This window comes from Pseudonaja textilis, chromosome 13 (assembly GCF_049901715.1).
Source record: "Pseudonaja textilis isolate UNSWEBS1 chromosome 13, rPseTex1.2, whole genome shotgun sequence".
Taxonomy (NCBI): domain Eukaryota; kingdom Metazoa; phylum Chordata; class Lepidosauria; order Squamata; family Elapidae; genus Pseudonaja; species Pseudonaja textilis.
The window spans coordinates 16,669,212-16,691,170 of record NC_142002.1 but is presented as its reverse complement, the minus strand read 5'-3'; the positions used below and the strand labels follow the sequence as shown (position 1 = coordinate 16,691,170).

The following is a 21,959-nucleotide window of genomic DNA, read 5'->3' as shown; positions in this document are numbered from 1 at the left end:
CCAGCGACGCGCCGCGCCTTCTTTTTTTTTTTTTTTTACCCCTTCTCCCCTCCCTCCCCCAGCCGGCTCTCTCCGCTAGGCCTCAGGCGAGTGGGCGGGGTCCCACGTCCATCTTGAGCGTGGCTTAAGAGGGAATTCGTCACGCGGGGGAGCCATCTTGGGAGGGTGCGCGCGCGCCTGCATTTGCTCGCCAAGGGATGGGGGGTGGAATAGATAGGAAAGGCGGCCGCCATCTTGGGTGTGGCTAACGCTGTTCGGGGGTGTGGGAGGGGGATGGATGGGTTTCCTCACGATACCTGCGGCTTAAACGCGGAGCCGGCTTGGCATGGCAAATTCTGTGGCTGGATTCGGCCCTGCTGCCTTTCTGACCTGAATTCTGCCTTGCAAAGCTGATCAAGCTGGGTTTTGGAGTAATCAGGGGCAACTGTGTGGCTTCACCCGTGAACCCAGAACATGGGGCTAAATAAACCATGGTAGAGATACAGATAATCACAGTTGGGACCTTATTGGTCATCTAGTCCACCCTCCCCCACCCATGGTTAAGCATCCTGGACAAATCCTAGACTAATTTGCTTCACATACTCTCTTTCTCTAATTCTCTCTCACTCTCACTTATTCCTAGAGTCATTTTGCAGTTTTTAATCTTTTAAAGGGGCATTTGAAATACGGATTTACAGGCGGCTGTTACATATAAGCTGGGTTGACAAAATCAGAAACGAGGGGATAAGCCGCTTGGAAAAGCTGAGGGAAATCATCCAAACCATAAAAAAGCAAAAGTTAGAATATTTTGGATATGGGATGCAACACCCAGGAAAAATACGGCATCATTCACTTCATCCTCTAAGGAAAGATTGAAGGCAAAGGAAGGTCAGGCAAAAGAAGAACATTGTGGCTTCAAAATCTAAGGGATCGGTTTGGACAAAACTCAGCAGCACTTTTTTGTGTGGCTGTTGATAAAAATAGGATCGCCAACATGATCGCCAATGTCCAATAATGGATGGAGGAGGAGGAGGGGAAGAAGAAAGAAGAAGAAGAAGAAGAAGAAGAAGAAGAAGAAGAAGAAGAAGAAGAAGAAGAAGAAGAAGATCATGATCATCCCTGCTTTTTTAGATCTTTTTCCATGCTGATCATATTTTTTTATTTCCTAATTACGAGGTGACTTGTAAATTCCCAAGAATTAAGCTGAGAATGTCAGGGTTGAAGCTTTATTTACAAACCATGATGGCTGGTTCCTGACCAAGCCTGGAAGACCCTCATCTCACTTAAAAAGGACCCTCACACAGCATTTGGTTGCATGGGTTTTCTACTTAAATATTAAAATGGACACTTTCATAGAATATTTATTTATTGAACCTGGTAATCAATGCCTACGTCTTAGATGTATGGATCAAGCCTTCTATTCATAATTCTGCACCTTAATGTCAAGAGTATTTTTTTCTGAATTGTCTATTATATTGGTGTTCTAATATATATTCTTCCATTTTTACTGCATCTTAATCTTATTCATGTAACAGAAGATGTGGAATAGAAGAGACTAGTTAAGGCCATCAAGTCCACTCCCAATTCAATGAAAGAATCCAAAAATAGCCCAAGCCCACACAGTAGACCAAAAAGAAACTCACAGCTTCACTTCCTTTAGTCAGTGGTCCTACTCTCAAAAGAAGAGCTGTTAATAACGGTAATAAACTAGAGTGGGGCATTAAAAAAGCAGCTTAGGAAACGGCTCTAACTGTCCACTTCCTTGAATAAAACACCACGGCTGGTGTTGCTCAACCTGTTGCTCAAAGATCTTCCCTTTGATTTGCCCTGCCAAGCCGGCTTCTTGCTGGCGGGATGGAACTAGATTTCTATTTGTAGGGCCAGGCTCCTGTTAAAAGCTTTGCTTTATAGGGTGAGATGGGTGGCCTATAAATTGAAGTGAGAGAGGAAAGGGAAAGGAGAAAAAGACAAAGGAAAAGAGGGAAGGGAAGGAGGGGGTGAAGAAAGGAAGGAAAAAGAAACAAAAAATAAGAGAAAAAAAGAAAAGAGAAAGAAAAAAGGGGAAAAGCAAGGACAAGGTGAAAGAAAGAAAGAAAGAACGAGAAAAAAAAAGAGGAAGAAAAAGGAAATAAAAGAGGAGGAAGGAAGGAAGGAAGAAAGAAGAGAAAAGAGAAAAAGGAAGAGAAAAAAGAAGGAAGGAAGAGAGAGAGAGAAAGGAAGAAAAAGAAAGGAAAAGAGGAAGAAAAAGAGGAGGAAGGAAGGGAGAAAAAGAAGAGAAACAAAGAAAAGGAGGAGAAAAAAGGAAGGAAGAGAGAAAGAAAGAAAAAAAAGGAGGAAGGAAGAGAGAAAAAGGAGAGAAAAAAGAAAGAAAGAAAAAGAAAGGAAGGAAGAGAGAAAGAAAAACAGAAAAAGAAAGGAAGAAAGAAGAAGAAAAGAAAGAAGAGGAAGAAAAAAGAAAAGAGGAAGGAAGAGAGAAAAAGGAAGAGAAAAAGAAAGAAAGAAACAAAAAGAAAGGAAGGAAGAAAAAGAAAAGAGGAGGAAGGAAGGAAGAGAAAAAGGAAGAGAGAGAGAAAGAAACAGAAAAAGAAAGGAAGAAAGAAAGAAGAACAAAAAAGAAGAGGAAGAAAAAAGAAAGAAAAGAGGAGGAAGGAAGGAAGAGAGAAAAATAAGAGAAAGAAAAGAAAAAGGAAGAAAGAAACAGAAAAAGGAAGAAAAAGAAAAGAAAGAAGAGTAAGAAAAAAGAAAGAAAAGAGAGAAGGAAGGAAGAGAGAAGAAGAGAAAGAAAAGAAAAAGGAAGAGAAAAGAGGAAGAAAGAAAGAAAGAAACAAAAAGGAAGAAAAAGAAAAAAGAGGAAGAAAAAGAAAGAAAAGAGAGGAGGAAGGAAGGAAGAGAGAAAAAGAAGAGGAAAGGGAAGAAAAAGGAAAGAAAGAACAAGGGCACAGAGCCAACCCCCCGCATCTCTCCGGCCTCCCGCGAAACTCCCCCCCCGGCGGGCGTCGGCCGAGCACGTGCTGGGGGTCGCTCCCAGCCGCCCGTCACAGGCCCGGGCTGCGTCACGTGACCCCCGAAGCTTTCTTCCTGCTATTAGTCACAGCGGGGCAGCCCCGCCGCCTCTGCTGCAGGGATGGCGGGCACGGCGGGCGCGCTGCTCCTGCTCCTGGCGGCCGGTTTGGGCGCTGCCCTGTGGCCGCAGCCGCAGTGGCTCCTCCAGGACCCTCAGAGCCGATGCCGGCTCAGCTCCCGGCAGTTCCGATTCGCCTATGCCAACGGCTCGGCGGTGGCGCCCGGCTGCGAAGTGCTGGACGGGGCGTTCCAACGTTACTGGCAGCTGCTTTTCCCGCCCGGGCACAAGGAGCCATCAGGTGCGGGAGGGGAGAGGGGGACAGCGGGGGGAGGGAGGAGCGCAATTGGGGTCCTGCTTGCGCCCCTGTTTTTGCACGCTTTGTTAATGCCGGGCAGCAAAGATGCGCAGCGGCCACGTTCATACGATCTATATTCTCTCTGCGGCGCTTCGCTAAGATTTTTCCTTGGGGGTGGGTGGGAGGGGGCTTCGGTTGGGGTTTCGCTTGGGTTGGCCAATCCTTTGGTTGGGTTGAGGTGTTGCTGCACAGCCAACAGGATAAAAGAACTTTGGACTCTATCTTCGTGCGACCCCCCCCACAGCCCTCCCAGTAGACCTTTCCCTTCTTTTCTCCTGCCCAAGAGTTGACAAAACAGACAGCAGATCATCAGAGTTGGAAGGGACTTTGTAGGTCATCTATTCCAACCCCCTGCCCAAGCGGGAGACCCTACGGCCTACACCATTTCTGACAAAGGGCAGTCCAATCTAGGTTGGCGTGGCAGCCTGGCATATTTCAAAATAAGCCAGAAATCTGAACTTTTCAGATAAGAACAGGGTAATCATCCTCTGGAACAAAGCAGAACTCCCATGTCTCCTGACTTGGAAATAAATCCCTTTTGAAGTCGCCAAAACGCCACACCCAAGAAATGCAAGATTGTGTATCTCTCATAGTTGTGATCTTGAGCATTTTTCTCCAGGAATCAGCTGACAAACCCAACAGCCAAATCAAGGAATCAACTCAGCAGGAATGTAAAAACCATTTTTTAAAAAAAAAAAAATTGAGAGTGGCTCTAATAACAAAATCTTGCACTTCCCTCCCCTTATACTTCTGCAAATTAAGGAAGTGGCTGTCTTTGCTGCTTCCATACATCGTCTCATTTGCTCTGGAATTAAATGTTTCAGCCCCTTTTGGCTAGGGGAACAGGTCTTGCATACTAGTAACGTTTGACTTACGGCTGTAATTGAGCCTGGAAATACCAGTTATAAATTGGGATGTTCAAAAAGCAGATCAAAGCAAACCAATTCTTGCCACAGTAAATTTACTTACAGTAAATGCCGGTCATAAAATATTATAAAACACAGTCACGTTCAGTAAAGAGCCATGTTTTTCAACCTTGGCCATTTAAGTCATATGGTCTTCTTGCTAGCTTGGGAAATTCTGGGAGTCGACGTCCATGCTTTTTAAAGTAACCAAGGCTGAAAAACCGCTGGTATAGAATGACCAAATATTGCAAATAGTCTGGATGGCCAAGAGATGGCAGCTCTCGGGATCTCTTTGCTACCAGCAATAGTTCTCCTGGATTTTTGCACTCCAAATCTGCTCACCCAAAACATTTCTGACTTTAGCTGGTTCCATAAGCAAAGAATTTCCTAATGGTAAAAGGAGGAAGTAATAAAAATGAGCTGTCACAAGCAGGTTATAGCTGATCAGAGTTCCTCATCCCTTTGTTTTCTAGTTTCCTACCACATTTGGCATTCTCTCCTAGAATATGCAATCTCAAAAGTCCATCTGAGTTTTGCTGTGAGACTTCACACCTATTCTTGGCCTGCAGGCACTCGGCTGCTTCTTCAGTTTCTCTGCTTGACTTACCAGTACTGTCTTTGATTTGTGATCGTAACTGAGCCCAGAATTACAGTTGAAAGTCGTTACTGTCATAAATCATGTGACTGACTATAATTTTTCAACATTTTTTTTGCAACAGTCATTCGTCAAATCAATTTTCCTCAACGGGTGTTTGGTTTTTTTTTTTTTACTGGAATCATCAAAAGTAAATGCTGAAAACCAGCAAAACAAATGTTGCAAATGGTAGTCACAACAACTGCAGGAAGATGTAAAGGTGAGCCAAGCACACAAAAGGCAATCAGGTTACCACAAGGGATATGTGTGTCATAAATTCAAGAACGGGTCAGAAGGGGCTTTTGTGGGACTGTCGTAACTTTGAATCATCGTTAAGCAGCAACCAGTCATAAATTGAGGGCCACAGAGCCTAATGGGCTGAAGTAGAGACACGATTGCCCACTGCAGCGCAAAAGCAGACACACTTGTAGGTCAGTTCTCTAGGCCGGGGGTCGCCAACCTTTTGGACCTCGGGGAACATCAAACTCATAATTTTAAATCCCGCGGACCATAGACCCTGGGAAAATCCCCCAAAAAGTCTGCAGGAAAATTCCTCACCCCGTTTTCCTATCCATCGACCATTCTTTATTTGGGATGGCACCATACCGTCTTCAGCTCCGTTCTCAGGGGGAGAGAGAGAGAGACTTTTGGCTTCATGCAAGGAAAGCAGCAGAAGCAGCAGAAGTCTTTCTTTCTCCTCTCCCCCAAAGTCCACCAGAAATGAGTCTTTGTGAGACTTGTCATGCTGGCGAAGCCTCCTGGAGCAGGAAGCCTTGCAAGGTCCCAAAGACTTATTTCTGGCAGAGTTTGGGGGAGAGAAAGAAAGACTTTGGCTGCTTTCCTTGCGTGCAGCCAAAAGCAGAAGAAGAAAGGAGCAGAAAGAAGCAGCCCAGTAGCCAGGCCAGGCACAGGGGATGAGAGGGGCAAGTCCCCCCCCCCTCCGCCCTTTCCCCCTCCCCTCACTACCTCGTGTTGTTTGCAATGGAAATGACACAAACCTTATGTTCCTGCGGGCCTTGTGTTCCTGTGCAGCCTGGATTAATTGCTTTGGGGGTGACATTTCTCTGCGGACCACCAAAGTTTTCTCACAGACCACCAGTGGTCTCCAGCCCACTGGTTGCCGACCACTGTTCTAGGTTTAATATTCTTGCTTCTTCCTTCCACCCTCCTGAACTCGCAGTTACTTGGCAAATATCTTAGTGCAGGGGTCCCCAACACCAGTCCAGCACTGGGCCACAGTATGCCAGAAACCAGGCCGTGCAAATAAGCCCCATCCATAGGATGAAACACCCTGATCTGTGGAAAAAAATTTCTCCATGGAACCGGTCCCTGGTGCCCAAAAGATTGGGGCCTGAGGTAGTTGTGATATCTTTACAAAACAGCCCCCTCTCGCCTTACCAGCCTCAACCTCCTCACGTCAGGCCTTCAAGTAGACTAGGAATCACAAAAACTGTATTTTCTTATTTTTCATTTTAAAAAAATTCTAAGCTTTTAAGACTGCTTTGTTTTTTAAAAAATGAATTGTTTTTGTTTTAATAATACTCTCCAAGTAACTTCTAGCTTTGCTTTATTCTCAACTAGCTTGATACTTGTGCTTCACTACGAAACTATGTGGTTGGGCTTAGTTTTGGGGGAGGAAAATAAGGGGGCGGGGGGGGGAATTCTGCCTCTGCCTACCAGCATCCATCAGTATTCATCTGGCTAGCGTCCTGTCCGTGTGTGAGAGAGAGTTGAGGACTGTTTGGAAACTGAGACAGTATTTGCTGTGTGAGCAAGAAGGAGACAGCAAGGAGCCTGGGCATGGCTTAGCTCAACCGTTCTGTACTAAAGCTGCTTGGTGCTGTGAAACCAAAACTGAAACTAAAACTCCTCTCCTCGGCTTGTGTTTTGCATTTGGAACAGATTTCTTTCCAGGTGAGGAGGGGGAGTAGAACTCCTAAGCATCAGAGCGTGTTAATAATAATATACGAAATACTAATGCTCTGGTGGTTATTTCGAGAAAAATCCTTTCTTAGTGAGCACCTAGAAGCCAAGAGGAACATAGGTGCCAAATTTCAAGTTTGTAGGCTTTACAGTTTCTGGAGATTTTGTGATGATGCGCGAGGGGTCTTTCGCTTTTATATAGAAGATTTTCTATTGCAGGGAGCAATGTGGAGAACCTGTGTCCTAACCTTCTCGTCTCGGTGGCCCAAGCAGGATGCAGCGGCTATCCTACCCTTGAATCTCCAGAGAACTGTAAGAAAATGGCGTCTTATCTTAACACTCATGGCTGGGTTGAGCTTACGGTCAACAGGGTGCCCTTAAGACATCCTTAATCCCTTACCTGGCTGCCATCTGCAGTTTTATTTTCAAAGACAGGAAGTCAGGAATATTCTTATCTAGGAGCGGTCAACTTGGGTTGGGGAAAACATCTGTAATACTTGGGGAAAGAATAAGAATAGGGGTGGAACCATTTAGGGACAACCCATGAGTTTTCTCTTTTTTCCTCCAAATTAATAATAGTTCTGTAACATTTTAAAATGTTGTATTCTTCATTAAAGTTGTGCGCTGCCCAAACTCCCGAAGATTCCGGGCGCTTCAAAGAAACGAATGAAAAAAAAAATTACAATAAGATCAATAAAACATGATGGCAAGTGGGTTCAAGTGAGGGGGGGGGTCTCAGCCTCCCTTGCCAAAGACCTGAGGGAAAAGCTACATCTTCACACCTTTATCAATCAGAATAGAGCTGGAAGGACCCTTGGAGGTCTTCTAGTCCAGCCCCATGCTCAAGAAGGAGAACCTACAGCATTTCAGACAAGGGACTGTCCAGTCTCTTCTTAAAAACCTCCAGCGATAGAGCACGCACAACTTCTGGTGGCGAGCTGTTCCACTGGTTAATTGTCCTCACTGATGGGAGGTTTCTCCCTAATTCCAGGTTGCTTCTCTCCTTGATTAGTTTTCATCCATTGTTTCTTCTTTTGCCTTCTGGTCCTTTGGAAAATAAGTTGACCGCTCCTCTTTGTGACAGCCCCTCAAATACTTGAATACTGCTGTCATGTTACCCCTAGTCCTTCTTTTAGCCATACCCAGGTCCTCCAACTGTTCTTCATATGTTTTAGTCTGTTTTAATCATCTTCTCTGCACTTTCTCCAAAGTCTCCCCGTCTTCTTTGTAACATGGGGACCAAAACTGGACCTCTTCTAAACAACCCCAAATGGCTGTCCAGATTTTAGGGGAGCTTCCCAGTTTTAGTCTGTGCAGGCCGCCTGCTCCCAAAGCAACCCCTGAAATTATAAATCCTCACTCCTAATAAAAAGTATTTATTGATTTGATTTGTCAATCGTTTATAAGATAATAGATATAAGTATAAACATGGTTATAAATACATGAGATGGATACATATAAGAATAATAAAAAGAAACAATAGGACAGGGAGGGTAGGCACGTTGGTGCGCTTATGCAGGCCCCCTACAGCCCTCTTAGGAAAGGGGTGAGGTTTTTGCAGAATGCCAGCTTCCAAACTTTAAAAAAAAATTCTTAACTCGACTGCTTGTTTTTTTCTCCAAATGAACTTCCAGATAAGCTCAGCATTTCGGTGGATCTGATGCTACTCACAGCCCCCAGTATCTGGGGCGCTCTCAGAGGTAAGACGAGGGGTGGGGACAGTTTTCCATCGCTGCCTTGGTAGCTTGGTGCGCTGACTTTTGGTTTGATGGATGTTGTTCTGCTTTGTTGCATAGGATTGGAGACCTTCAGCCAGCTTTCCTGGAGGGACGACGTTGGGACAGTGAGTAGCGGGTATTAGGGAGGGGTTTGCAACTTCTGTGGTTAATTGCTTTGTTTGGGCGTAACTGTATATTTATATTTTATATTTATTTGATTTGTCAATCGCTTACAAGATGATAAGTATAAGGATAAGCATAGTTATAAATGCATGTAATGAATACATATAAGAAAAATAAAAGAAACAATAGGACAGGGACGGTAGGCACATTGGTGCGCTTATGCACGCCCCCTACAGACCTCTTAGGAAGGGGGTGAGGTCAATAGTAGACAGTCTAAGTTTAAAGTTTTTGGGGTTTGGGGAAGAAACCACAGAGTCAGGTAGAGTATTCCAGACATCAGCCACTCTGTTGCTGAAGTCGTATTTCCTGCAATCAAGTTTGGTGCGGTTTACCTTGAGTTTGTATCTATTGTTTGCTCTTGTGTTGTTATGGTTGAAGCTGAAGTATTCATTGACAGGTAGGACATTGCAATGTATGATTTTATATACTATACTCAGATCGGACCGAAGGCGGCGTAGTTCTAGGTTGTCTAGGCCTGGAGGAGGAATTCTGGGAGTTGAAGTCCACAAGTCTTGAACTTGCCAAGTTTGAAGACCCTTGGCTTACTCTGTGAGCTTATGCACCAGAAACAAATCCCTTGTGTGTCCAATCACACTTGGCCAATAAAGAATTCCCTCTCCTCTCCCCTCCCATTTTATCCTTCCAGTCTGAAGTTTGATCTAATTTGAGCGATCACTTGCAATTCAGCTTGCTAGTTGTTACTTTGTTCTTCAAAGGACTTTCCAGCTTAACATGGGGCCAGGGAAAATTGTGTGGCATCTCATAAATCCTAGGTCTGAATTCTCGAAGAGCTTGTTCAGTCCTCCAAACAGGCGGCCTGATTTTTCACTCCCATTAGAGAAGGCAAGATCCCTGGGAGAAGTCTATGCTGGACATTGGGTCAACTGTGTTATCTTCTCCTTCCTATAGTTCTACCTCAACAAGACGGTTGTGGTTGATTTCCCTCGCTTCCCTCACCGAGGTCTGCTCCTTGACACGTCTCGCCATTTTCTGCCTTTGAGAGCCATCCTGGAGACCCTGGTAGGTGAACCTGGAAGCAGTCTAGAAGATCCTGAGAGATCTTGCGTCTGATGAGCATGCTGTTATATCGGCCGACTATCATCACCATCTTCTTCCTTCCACGAACCTTGGGACCTTCTGATGTTTTCCTCTTATGCTCAGGTGGCTCTGTGTTGTCAGTGCGAGGAAGTGGCCTCATGTCTGCACTTGTAATGGGAGGATTGGTACCCTGTTTTCACGAAAATACGACCTGCCCTGAAAGTAAGTCCTAGCTTGATTTTTACCTGTGCGCCCAATATAAACCCTACCCCCAAAATAAGCCCTAATTAAGATCCCACTCACCCCAGGGTGCATGGGTAAAAATTAAGCTAGGGTGGGGATGGGAGAGTGGAGCTGCCCTACTACTTACCTTTGGATAGTTGTAGCCAGGCCTCGCCCACCCCAACACCTGCCTTGATGGCCCATTTCTTCTGCAGCTGGCAAGGTTTTCCTGAAGGCCTCTATAGTTGAAAACAAAGCTCCGGATCGATCCAGAGCTCTGTTATCAGCTGCAGAAGCCTTCAGGGAAAGCCTTGCCTGCCTCAGAAGAAGTTCCTGAAGGCCTCTGACAGCAAAAAAAAGAGGCCGGGGGCAACGCATGCAAGTCAGGTTAGTCAGTGGATGACATCCCCCTGAAAATAAGACCTAATGCCTTTTTTGGTGGCAAAAAATATATATATAAGAGTCTTATTTTCGGGGAAACACGGTAGGATAATCAGTGTAGTGTTCTTGTTTAGGGTTGGACTCCATTCAGCCATGGAGGATGGGGAATTCTGGGAGTTGGGCGTTGCTAAGGTGGAGAAGCCCTGCTCTACGGTATAAGAAAAGAGCAATATTTCAGGGTGAGGTGTAATGGGCGAAGAAGACTTCTTAGTCTTCAGAATATCTTAACGGCCTCTGCAGGTTTTCTGAGCCATAGTTGAATTCTTGCTTCATCTCACTACTGTTGCTAAGGAAAGGAAACCAGCAGCTTTTGCTAACCTCTTCTCGTTCCCTCAGGATGCCATGGCGTACAACAAATTTAACGTGTTCCACTGGCACATTGTGGATGACCCGTCGTTTCCGTTTGAAAGCATGGTCTTCCCAGATCTCAGCTCGAAGGTGAGCAGGTCAAACATCTCCCACTGAACCCCCTGCCATTTTGTTGGCTTGTGGAGGGGATTCCTGTTCTGACCCAGGCTTTGTTCAAATCGAGGAAACACACAAGCTGTGTGTAAAAGCAAACCTTTCTCAATGCAACCCTGGGAATTCTTTGCATTCCCAGCCAAAACTCATTTAAACACGATTGTCTGAGATAAGAGCACTCCTTTCAGGGTTGTAAAAGGCTGCCAACAAACAGGAGTCCAATGACTGAGAAATATCAACCGACCGAAGTTCCAGCAAAGACAAACCAGAGTTCGCAGGGCTTCAATGAGGAATCAGAGTCTAATGAACTTCTTTGCTTCCTGCAAAGAGTACATCCCCGAGGGCTGACTTTTATCCCTTATGGAAGGGGCAATCACCTCCTAGCCTTACTCCCGAGTCACCCCTGCTGCTTCAGCTGCTTTCTCCTTCTAGCAGCCCTGCACACACGCGCACTGGGAACAGGATCCCCGGGGTCCTCTGCTTCGCTGCCGCCAGACTCCAGAGGCAGCACCCCACTCCCAAATGGTCCTGGTCCCATCCCTGCATCAGATGCAGGACCTTCGTCCAAGTCCTCGCCAGACACCCTGACTGGTTCCCTTTCGTCCTCAATTGTCCAATACCTCTGCCGTCTGCACCTCCTCCTGGAGAGCCACAGCAATTCCTCGTGTCCCAGGGAGGCCTTTGAACCCCTGTCCCTCAATTTGAGATGACAGCAATGGGCAAAAAAAGGCCATCTTTTGCAGCAGCATTCTTCTCCCAAAGGAAGCTGAAGATCTGTTGCCTGGAGTTCTGTCTTCGGGGCTCAGCGGTCCTTTCTAGGCGTGCGAGATAACATTCATGCGGCACGCAAGCATTCCTGACCATCTTTTCTAGAACAGATCTCTACATCAAGACAAGAAGTTGGCCTAGACCGTGATGTTCTTACAGGGGGTTGCAATTGTTGCATGCTACTTGGAAGTACCTCGGTGTCAGGATTCCGGCAGTTGCCCCCAGTTAAATCGTGAGTCTCGAGCCAAACTTCCAAAACTTCAAATGGATTTATTGGGAGTTTAGCATGCCGGCACTGCCTGGGTGTAGCCGACTCTGAGGCACATCATTCACCCTCACCCTTGAGCCTGGTTTTCCTCCCACCCCTCTGGGTGTATCATAATTCATATTCTCCAATGGGACACATCCATAGCCCAGAGTCACCAATCATGTTCTCCAGTTAGATAATTGTGCGGCAGGAACTTCAGTCATCTTTGAAAAAAAACTATTTACGGAATGCACTTTCGATTTCCAAGCTGCCGCACTGCTCTTTCAAACCCCTTTCCCCCCTCCCTTTCTGTTGGCAACTCTGAAAAGATCATAGAAATATTTTATGAGTTGACACTCAGTTTATTTGAGGGCCAGCAACATTTCTGAGCTTTAGTCACAGCGAGATCTCAGCCAGCAAGCCATAGTCCTCCCGTCGGTATAAGATTTGAAGGATGTAGTTCCTTCACTCTACCTTGACTTGCCATTCAATAGGAACCTTTGATATATATATAAAGGTATGTTTATATTTTTAGGGATCCTATAACTCGGCTACTCACGTATACACTGCTAGCGATGTGAAAATGGTGATTGAATACGCCAGGTTGCGCGGAATTCGAGTGATTCCAGAATTTGACACCCCTGGACATACACTCTCTTGGGGAGCAGGTAAGAACTGTCTTGGGGATGAGAAAGCAGGGGTTTTTTGAACACGCGTCAGTGCCGAGTTCGAATGTGAACAGACACCCGTACTACTTGAAAAATGGTGCTGAAATGACCTCAGAGCGACCCGCTCACCAGGAGGGAATATTCCAACGACAAAAAAAACAAGATTATGGTTTGCTTTGTTGGTTGTAAAAAGAGAGAGAGGACAAAGCTGTGTATGATTTCAACGCTTCCCATCTGGATCAGCCAGCCCCATTCTTTAAAATCTGCTGGGTTGAAAATGCCCTGAGAATTTGTTAGGCTGAGGCAGTGTTCCCCAACTGCGGCCGTTTTAAGATACGTGGACATACTGGAAGCCCACACACCTGAAAGTTCACAAGATGGAGAAACACCGCCATAGACCAACACATCTCTTTTTCTATAATATCTAATTACACTTAGTAGTTTTGTGGATGTTTTGTTTGTTTATTCCCTTTTCCTTCCTTCCTTCCTTCCTTCCTTCCTTCCTTCCTTCCTTCCTTCCTTCCTTCCTTCCTTCCTTCCTTCCTTCCTTCTTTCCTTCCTTCCTTCCTTCTCCCAGGTATCCCAGGTTTGTTGACTCCTTGTTACGCTTCCGCAAAACCCAGCGGGACCTACGGGCCAGTCAACCCCATTCTCAACTCCACTTACCAATTCATGGCTTCGTTTTTTGCTGAAGTTAGCTCCATCTTCCCAGATTTCTACCTTCACCTGGGAGGAGATGAGGTGGACTTCTTCTGCTGGTGGGTTTTGTTTTCCTTGGGGAATCTGGAAGGGGAGAGATGGAGAGAAGGCGAATATCTGGTGGGATGAAGGGAAAAGAGTGTAATGGCGATTGGTGACCTCTTGGGACGGAACAAACAAAGAGATTGATGGACATAAACCATACATTGAAAAACCTGCCATGTTCACACCTATTGTTAAACTAAGATGGATCCTGAGGTAAAAATAAGAACATGCCCCTCACAAGGATATAGGTATCCATGCTTCAGGGGAACCATAATGTATCCATAACTTACTTAGCTTATATTCATCAGTAGCCCTATTTGTCTGGTGGAAAATTTCACTCCATTGAATCCTTGGAGAGAGATGGGATGAACCTAGGTCAGGTAAAGAGCATGGGAATGGTGATGAATGGGTATTGGATACCTGCTAGCTTCACTTTGGACCAAGCCCTCATTTGTCCTAACATTGGTTTACTGAAGTAACCTTGGTTCTAACTTTGGCTGACCTAAGTAACCTTGGTTCGTTGACTAAGCCACAATGGGAGGCCGTCACACAGCATTCCGTGTCACAAGTCACAAGGGCGAAATTCAAAACCGTGTTAAGTTGAGGGCTGGAATCACGAGTGGATCACGATCGATCCTGCTTCATGTAGCTCAGGGCCACTGAGATTGGCCACTTTAAGACTTGTGGACTTCAACTCCCAGAATTCCCCAGCCAGCCTTCCTGTCCAGAAGTCTTAAAATGGTCAAAAATTTGGCCACTGGTGGAGCTGATATATTTGTAAAACACGAGGGATGTTTCCATTTTGATTCTTGATGGCCTACCGAACAATCCTCTGAGGAGCTAGACTTTGGAAATTTGGAGCATCCAACTTTTTCTGTTTCCATGTAGGAAGTCTAACCCAGACATCCAAGCCTTCATGCAGAAGATGGAATTTGGCCAAGACTACGCCAAGTTAGAATCCTTCTACATTCAAAGGTAAAGTGTTCCTTCCCCTCCATTGCGAAGTATTTGTTTAGGGCAAGAAAACAGGGCTACCCTCCCTCAAACAGGCCCTTCCCAAAGATTATGGCCCCTTCCTATCACTCTCAGGCAAGCCAAGGTGCAGAACAGGTTAGCTCTTCAGACGCGGCTTCTAGGTAGACCAAGGTAAGAACTGTGCCAGGCCGAGCTTCCTGTTTTTTGGGTTTCTCTTTCTTTTGCCCTCAAACTGACTTCCCCTCCCATGTCAGGAGACAATCTTGATTTATTGGAGAGTTGCCAGGCGAAGGCAGGAACAAAAGAAAAGTCTGATGCAGGGAAATTGAAACTCTTGCGGGCTTATGAGGTGCTTTCTCCTCTCCTTGGTTCTCTTTGCTCCAGGCTGCTGGATATAGTCGCATCTTACAAGAAAGGTTACATGGTGTGGCAAGAAGTATTTGATAATGGTGTGAAGGTAAGGATTGTGCTAGGACAGTGATGGCTAACCTTTTGGGGCTCCTGTGCCAAAACTTGTGTGCACGCTTGCGTGCAACCACCCAGAAGACAATGTGGGCGGGGGCCCCCCATGCCTCTTATGCATGTATGTGCAATCTCCACCCCATCCCCGCCCCCTTACCTACACTGAGCCTCCCAGCTGATTTTCAGCCCGTTTGAGGCCTTTTCCGGCCTCCTAGAGGTTTGAGGAAAACTTCTGCAGCCTTTGCAGGCCGAAAAATGGGCCCATTTTGTCACTTCTAGTATTTCCGGAAGTATAGAAAGTGATGGAACGGGCCTGTTTTTCGGCCAGCAAAGGCTTTCCTCAAGCCTCTAGGAGGCCGTAAAAGGCCTCAAACAGGCCAAAAATCAGCTGTGATGCGCGCACATGCACAGTGGGGTAAGTTTGGGGGGCAACTTTTCCGGCCTCCTAGAGGCTTGAGGAAAACTTCTGCAGCCTTTGCAGGCCGAAAAATGGGCCCATTTCGTCACTTCTAGTATTTCCAGAAGTATAGAAAGTGATGAAACGGGCCTGTTTTTCGGCCAGCAAAGGCTTTCCTCAAGCCTCTAGGAGGCCGTAAAAGGCCTCAAACAGCCCAAAAATCAGCTGTGATGCACGCACATGCACAGTGGGGTATGTTTGCCTGTGGCTTGCATGCTGATACTGTAGGTCCTTAGCCTGCTTCCGTTCTCTCCCTTACCTGAATTACTTCCTTCTGATTAAAGTGGAAATGTATGGTCCTCAAATTACGACCCCAATTGCCACTGGACTTTGAGTCATAAACTATTGTGTTGCACAAGAATCTAGTCAACTAATGGTCAGCACTTGATAAAGGTCAACAAAATTCACAGGCGGCTGGACTTAAGACTGTTTGTGGCAACGTAAGAATTCTAAGCTGATGACACTTTTAACTCCGCCTTCCAGCTCAGCCTGTTCTCCTACAGTTTTCCTCTCAGTATTGTCGATATTGGAGCCCACTCCCAACCACACATCCTTTGTTAATGCACGTAAACCTCCTGTAGATGCCTTCTCCTGGACTTCAGTCCCCGTTCTCTGTTTTTGCCAGGTGAACCCTAATACAGTGATACACGTGTGGAAAGGGAACTTTCAACAGGAGATGTCTCGTGTCACAAAGGCTGGTTTCCGGGCCCTCCTGTCCTCTCCTTGGTACTTGAATATCATCTCCTACGGGCAGGATTGGTTGGCAGCATATCGGGTAGAACCCCTGGCCTTCGAAGGTGGGTTTTTCCCCAGTGTAGCCACATCAACATACACTGCAATACGTAATAATACTAATAATCTACATAGAGAACCAGTTTGCTCTGGTGGTTAAGACGCTAGTTTAGAAGACTGAGCTCTAGTTCCACTTGAGACATGTAATCCAGCTGGGTAAATTTCGGCCAATTACCAGGAGACGGTGAGTTCTAGTTCCACTTGAGACATGAAAGCCAGTTGGGTGACTTTTAAGCCAATCACTAGGAGACAGTGAGTTCTAGTTCCACTTGAGACATGGAATCCAGCTGGGTAAATTTGGGCCAATTACCAGGAGGCAGTGAGTTCTAGTTCCACTTGAGACATGAAAGCCAGTTGGGTGGCTTTTAAGCCAATCACCAGGAGATGGTGAGTTCTAGTTCCACTTGAGACATGGAATCCAGCTGGGTAAATTTTGGCCAATTAGCAGGAGGTGGTGAGTTCTAGTCCCATCTTAGTCATGAAAGCCAGTTGGGTGACTTTTAAGCCAATCACTAGGAGACGGTGAGTTCTAGTTCCACTTGAGACATGTAATCCAGTTGGGTAAATTTGGGCCAATTACCAGGAGGCGGTGAGTTCTAGTCCCACCTTAGGCATGAAAGCCAGTTGGGTGACTTTTAAGCCAATCACCAGGAGACAGTGAGTTCTAGTTCCACTTGAGACATGTAATCCAGCTGGGTAAATTTGGGCCAATTACCAGGAGGCGGTGAGTTCTAGTCTCACCTTAGGCCTGAAAGCCAGTTGAGAGACGTTGTGCCGGTCTCTCTTTCTCAGCCCAACTTACTTCGTAGGCTGGTTGTTGTGGGGAAAAAGAGGAAGAAGGTGTGTTGGATACATTTGCATCCTTATGTGTAAAGATAACCAAGGCAGGATATAAATAAATACATCAGTGTCTCTTCCAACAGGCAGTGCAGAACAAAAAAAACTGGTTATTGGCGGAGAAGCCTGTATGTGGGGCGAATACGTGGATGCAACTAATTTAACCCCCAGGCTGTGGTAAGACTTTATTATTGCATTTCAACAACAGAATCTTGCAAAACCAAATCTGCTTCCCTTCTCCTTCCCTTTCTCTTCAAGGGAATCACGGATGGTTCCTTGAGGCACTTTCTCAAAATACCTTTCGGCCCTGGACTCAAATTTCTCTTATCTGACTGTTGGCCTGGGTTGGGTGTCTTCCTCAAGGTTTTTCTCACAGCCCATGACAGATAGCCAAAACCACTCCAGTTGTGCAAAAATATATATATGTTTCTGTAGAAATGTTAGCCTGCTTTCCCTCCCAAGCGTTGTTCATTCCCTGCCAAGTCTTCTGTTCTTCTGATGCTCACAGGTGTCAGCTCTAGACGGACACATTTTTAGTGGTTCTGTGTAGGAACACTGTCCTGGAGTAGATTTTGGTTCCAGGATGTCGGCCGGAAGGGCTGCCAAGAGGGCAACCGAGACGATACATTTGACGTCTGTGTGCAAATAATTCCCCTTACGCCCAAACGTGCTTCCTTTGTGTAACCACACCATGACCCTTGGACCATCACTGTGATGTCCTCTTGGCTGTTCCTGGGCATCTGTGCGGCGATTGTTGACTTAGCAGCGGCACAATTTACAAACCACAGCATTACTTAGAATAGAACTCTAACCTTTGTTACGGCAACAGATGTTTGCATTAATTTGCAAGCTGTCTAGGAAGGGTTTATCTAGGGAGATTCTCAGTCATCCAGGTCATAGTTGTCCCAAAGGCGCTTTTTTTTTTTCAAGAGCCAAGTGGACTTTCTGGTTTTTCTTTGAAGATGTTTCGCTTCTCATCCAAGAAGCCAGTGGTGGTATTCTACTGGTTCGGCCCAGTTCTACCGAAACCGGTAGCGCCGATGAGCAGTGGAGACCACCTGGGCTCCCATACTAACCTTTACGTCCTGCTTTTGAAGCGCGGCTGCTTTGCGCGGCAAGCAGATAGCCGCGCGGCAGCTGCTCAAGCAACAGGGACAGTGCAGGCTTGCAGGAGGTGAGTCAGAAAGCCTCTGTGCCTGTGCAAAGTGCGTGTTTGGTGCGTGTGCGCGCAAAGTGTGTGTGAATGTGCAAAGTGCGTCCACCAAGCCATGCCTACTGAACCGGTGGTAAAAATATTTGAAATGCACCACTGCAAGAAGCATCTTCTATTCCTTGACAACACAGTAGCCTCAACGACCCTTTAAAAGAATACAAACGACCAGCTGTCTGCAAGGAGTATAAATCTTTCCATTCCCCCCCCATCCAGTCAAGAGCTGAAGAAGCTTCTTGGATGGGAAGCGAAATGTCTTCGAAGAAAAACCAGAAAGTCCAATCCAGTTGCCTCTTTGAAAAAAAGCACCCTTGCAACCAGGAAGGGTTCCTGTTCTTTAAAGTAGCCTATAAACTCTCCAAATCAGGGGGGTCTCCAACCCTGGCAACTTTAAGACTCGTGGACTTCAACTCCCAGAATTCCTCAGCCAGCAGAGTTGAAGTCCACGAGTGTTGTGGTTCGCCGGCAGCCGGTGCAGCCGGCAGCGGAATCAGACGATGTGGAAGAACAGGGACCAGTCCAGGAGTCTGGGGAGGACTCGGACGAGGGTCCTGCGTCCGATGCAGAGATGGGGCCAGGACCATCTGGGAGTGAAGTGCTGACTCTGGAGTCTGGCAGCAGCGAGGCCGAGGAACAAGGGGAGCCTGTTCCCAGTGTGCGTATGCACAGAGCTGCTAGAAGGCGAGAGCAGCTGAGACAAAAGGGGCGACTCGTGAGTAAGGCTGGGCGGTGATTGCCCCTCCCCTAAGGTATAAAGGACAGGCAAAGGTAGAGAAACCTTTGCAGGAAGCAAAGTCGTTCGCTCTGTTCAGATTAATCCTTGAAGCTCTGCGTGGACTTTGTACTTCGGTTGATTTTTTATAATTCATTTGGCACTTTAGTTGTTGGCAGCAATTCAAAGGAGAGAAAGGTGGGTGCTTATCTCGAGGGACTATTTGGGACTCATTACCAGTTGGGAATGAACATAATTCCCAGCGTTGAAATAAACCAAATGTTGTTTGGACTAAGCGTGTGCTTAATTATGGTCTCGGGAAGCCTTGGTCAGAACAGGAAGTCTTAAAGTTGCCAAGGTTGGAGACCCCTGCTCCTCATCGAGCAACACCTGTTTTCTCTCCTCCAGGCCCAGAGCCGGGGCTGTTGCTGAGCGTCTGTGGAGCAACCAGACAGTTCGAGACCAGGAAGATGCCTATGAGCGCTTGTCCAATTTCCGATGCACTTTGCTCAGGTAATGTTGTTGTTGTTTCTTCCTCTTCTTCTTCTTCTTCTTCTTCTTCTTCTTCTTCTTCTTCTTCTTCTTCTTCTTCTTCTTCTTCTTCTTCTTCTTCCTCTTCTTCTTCTTCTTCTTCTCCTCTTCCTCCTCCTCCTCCTCCTCCTCCTCCTCCTCCTCCTCCTTCTTCTTCTTCTTCTTCTTCTTCTTCCTCCTCCTCCTCCTCCTCCTCCTCCTCCTCCTCCTCCTCCTCCTCCTCCTCTTCTCTTCTTCTTCTTCTTCTTCTTCTTCTTCTTCTTCTTCTTCTTCTTCCCCTCCTTCTCCTCCTTCCTTCTTCCTTCTTTTCTTTTTTCTTCTCTACTTTTCTTCTCTTCTTTTTTTCTTCTTCTTTTCTCTTCTCTTCTTTTTCTTTTTTTCTTTTCTTCTTTTTTTCTTTTTCTTTTCTCTACTTTTCTTATTCTTCTCTTCTTTTTCTCTTCTTCTTTTCTTCCTCCTCCTTCTCCTCTTATTTCTGCTCGCTCTTTGGGGCTACATAAATCACTCCAATAGTTGCGTTTATTCTGGCATCTCATTGCCCGTAATTAGATACTGGGTAGTCCTCAACTTACAACCACAATTCAACCAAATTTCTGTGGCTAAGCAGAGACATTTGCTAAGTGGATTTCGCTCCATTTTAACGACCTTCCTTGCCATGCCTGTTCAGTGATTCACTGCAGTCGTTAAGCAAGTTGCCAAGCGAATCGGGCTTCCCCGTTGGCTCTGCTATTTGGAAAGTTGCAAAAGTGACCCCACCCCACCCCAGGACACTACAACTGTCATAAATATGAGTCAGCAGCCAAGCGTCCGAAGTTGGATCACAGGACCATAGGAATGCTGCACCGGTCGTAAGTGTGAAAAGGGGTCATCAGTCACTTTTTTTCAGTCCCATTGTAACTTTGAAATGGTCATTAAATGAAGTGTTGTAAGTCAGGACTACCAGTACGTCTGAAAAATTCATCTTCCTTGAGTGTTTCATCAATTGTTCTCTCTTCAGTTCTGTTGTTCTGCCGAAGAAACTTGGTAAACTGGGAAGTGATGTCAAACTTCCCCAATCTAAGGAACAACTTTAAAATGTTGGTTGAAAATTATGGGGATTTCAGAATGGAATTCCATCCTCTTTTCCAAGCTAAGGTCTGCCGTTGGGCTCAGCTAGCAGGAGGAACTAAAATTTCCGGTTATTTACATTCACATTTGAAATAGGGATGACATAATCATTCTCCAGAATAATTGGCCCTTTGGTTGCTTAAGCAATACAGTTGGGTTATAGCAATAGCAATAGCACTTAGACTTATATACTGCTTTATAATGCTTCACAGCCCTCTCTAAGTGGTTTACAGAGTCATATTGTCCCCCAACAATCTGGGTCCTCATTTTACCCACCCCGGAAGGATGGAAGCTGAGTCAACCTTTAGTCTGGTGGGATTTGAACTGCCAAACTGCTGGTCACTGATAGTCAGCAGAAGTGGCCTGCAGTACAGCTCTCCTAACCACTGTGTTCTGACCCAAACCGTTTTCCAATAAGACAAACAATAACCAAAGAGAACAGAAAACTTTTAATGAGTCTTACGAATCCCCCAAATTAACTTTGATAAACACAGACCTTGCCAAAACTGTGCGAGGCTGCCAAAAATCACAGATAAATATTTCACAACACAAGAATCTTCAAATACCAAGTTAAGATACTATAATGTCCACGAGGCTGAGTTTCAAAACGTCTTTGCTTTCTGCAAAGAACGCTTTTCCAAACCTGGCTTTTATCCTCTTGAGAGAGGGGCCATTACCTTGCAGCCTTACTCCTGAGTCGCCTGTGCTGCTGTAATTGTTCTTTCCTCCGAGTAATCCTTCGTGCACACGCACTTGACACGGGCTCCTCAGGAGCCTCCTCATCGCTGTTGCCAGCCCCCACAATCTCTGAATGTAACAGTCCACTCCCTGATGGTCCTGGCCCCTCATCCTTGCTCTCCTCAGCCGTCCGCACCTGCTGCCGGCTAACCACAACACACTGTGCCAGCGAGGCTCATAGTTCTGGAAGGGGCGGAAATATCTTGGACATGGTTAGTTTTTGATAAAACTTCCGTTTCTGGTCTCCTCCTCTGAATTGTTTTTTTTTTTTTAGTTTGGTTGGCTTTCTGAAAAGGCACAGGTGATGTCTTTGAAAAACTCTGGGGTATCTACTTTTTATATAGATTCTTTTTTTAAAAAAAAGCTGCTAACGTCTTCCTTAAATATCGTCTTCTAACAATATTTTTGTTTTGTTTCTATTTTTTTCAGGCGAGGTATCCGGGCCGAGCCCCTTTATACAGGATATTGTGAATTCGATGTCCTGTGATTTTACAATCCCTCCTTCTTCCTCCCCCAACCCCACCAAATATCTGTATTTTTTTAATACGTGCGGAAAGAAGCACATTTAAAACTGTCATCTGGGTCCTCGTTTTTTGTTTTTTTTTTAAAGGAACAAATGGACGCTCAAGAAAAAGAGAAAACTTTGGTGATGGTCGTCTTAAATCTGGAGAACATACTAGAGCCCCCACTCCACCCCACATCTCTGGGGTAAATGAAGAAAATCTGGAATTAGTTTCTTAGCCATCGAGCTCAATGATTTGAGTTGGTTTGGGTCACTTCCTCTTAG

General features: G+C 45.8%; 1 protein-coding gene across 1 annotated transcript; it reads left to right on the top strand.

The window, feature by feature from the left end:
* The first annotated feature begins 3,069 nt into the window (after positions 1 to 3,069).
* HEXA (hexosaminidase subunit alpha) lies at positions 3,070 to 21,745 on the top strand. Its single transcript, XM_087941502.1, has 14 exons — positions 3,070 to 3,341; positions 7,080 to 7,172; positions 8,495 to 8,560; positions 8,657 to 8,703; positions 9,671 to 9,781; positions 10,799 to 10,900; positions 12,475 to 12,607; positions 13,185 to 13,365; positions 14,240 to 14,326; positions 14,711 to 14,783; positions 15,871 to 16,042; positions 16,961 to 17,051; positions 19,205 to 19,309; positions 21,602 to 21,745. The coding sequence occupies exons 1-14, from the start codon at positions 3,104 to 3,106 to the stop codon at positions 21,657 to 21,659; spliced, it is 1,557 nt and encodes a 518-aa protein (XP_087797628.1). The 5' UTR covers positions 3,070 to 3,103; the 3' UTR covers positions 21,660 to 21,745.
* Positions 21,746 to 21,959: the final 214 nt, after the last annotated feature.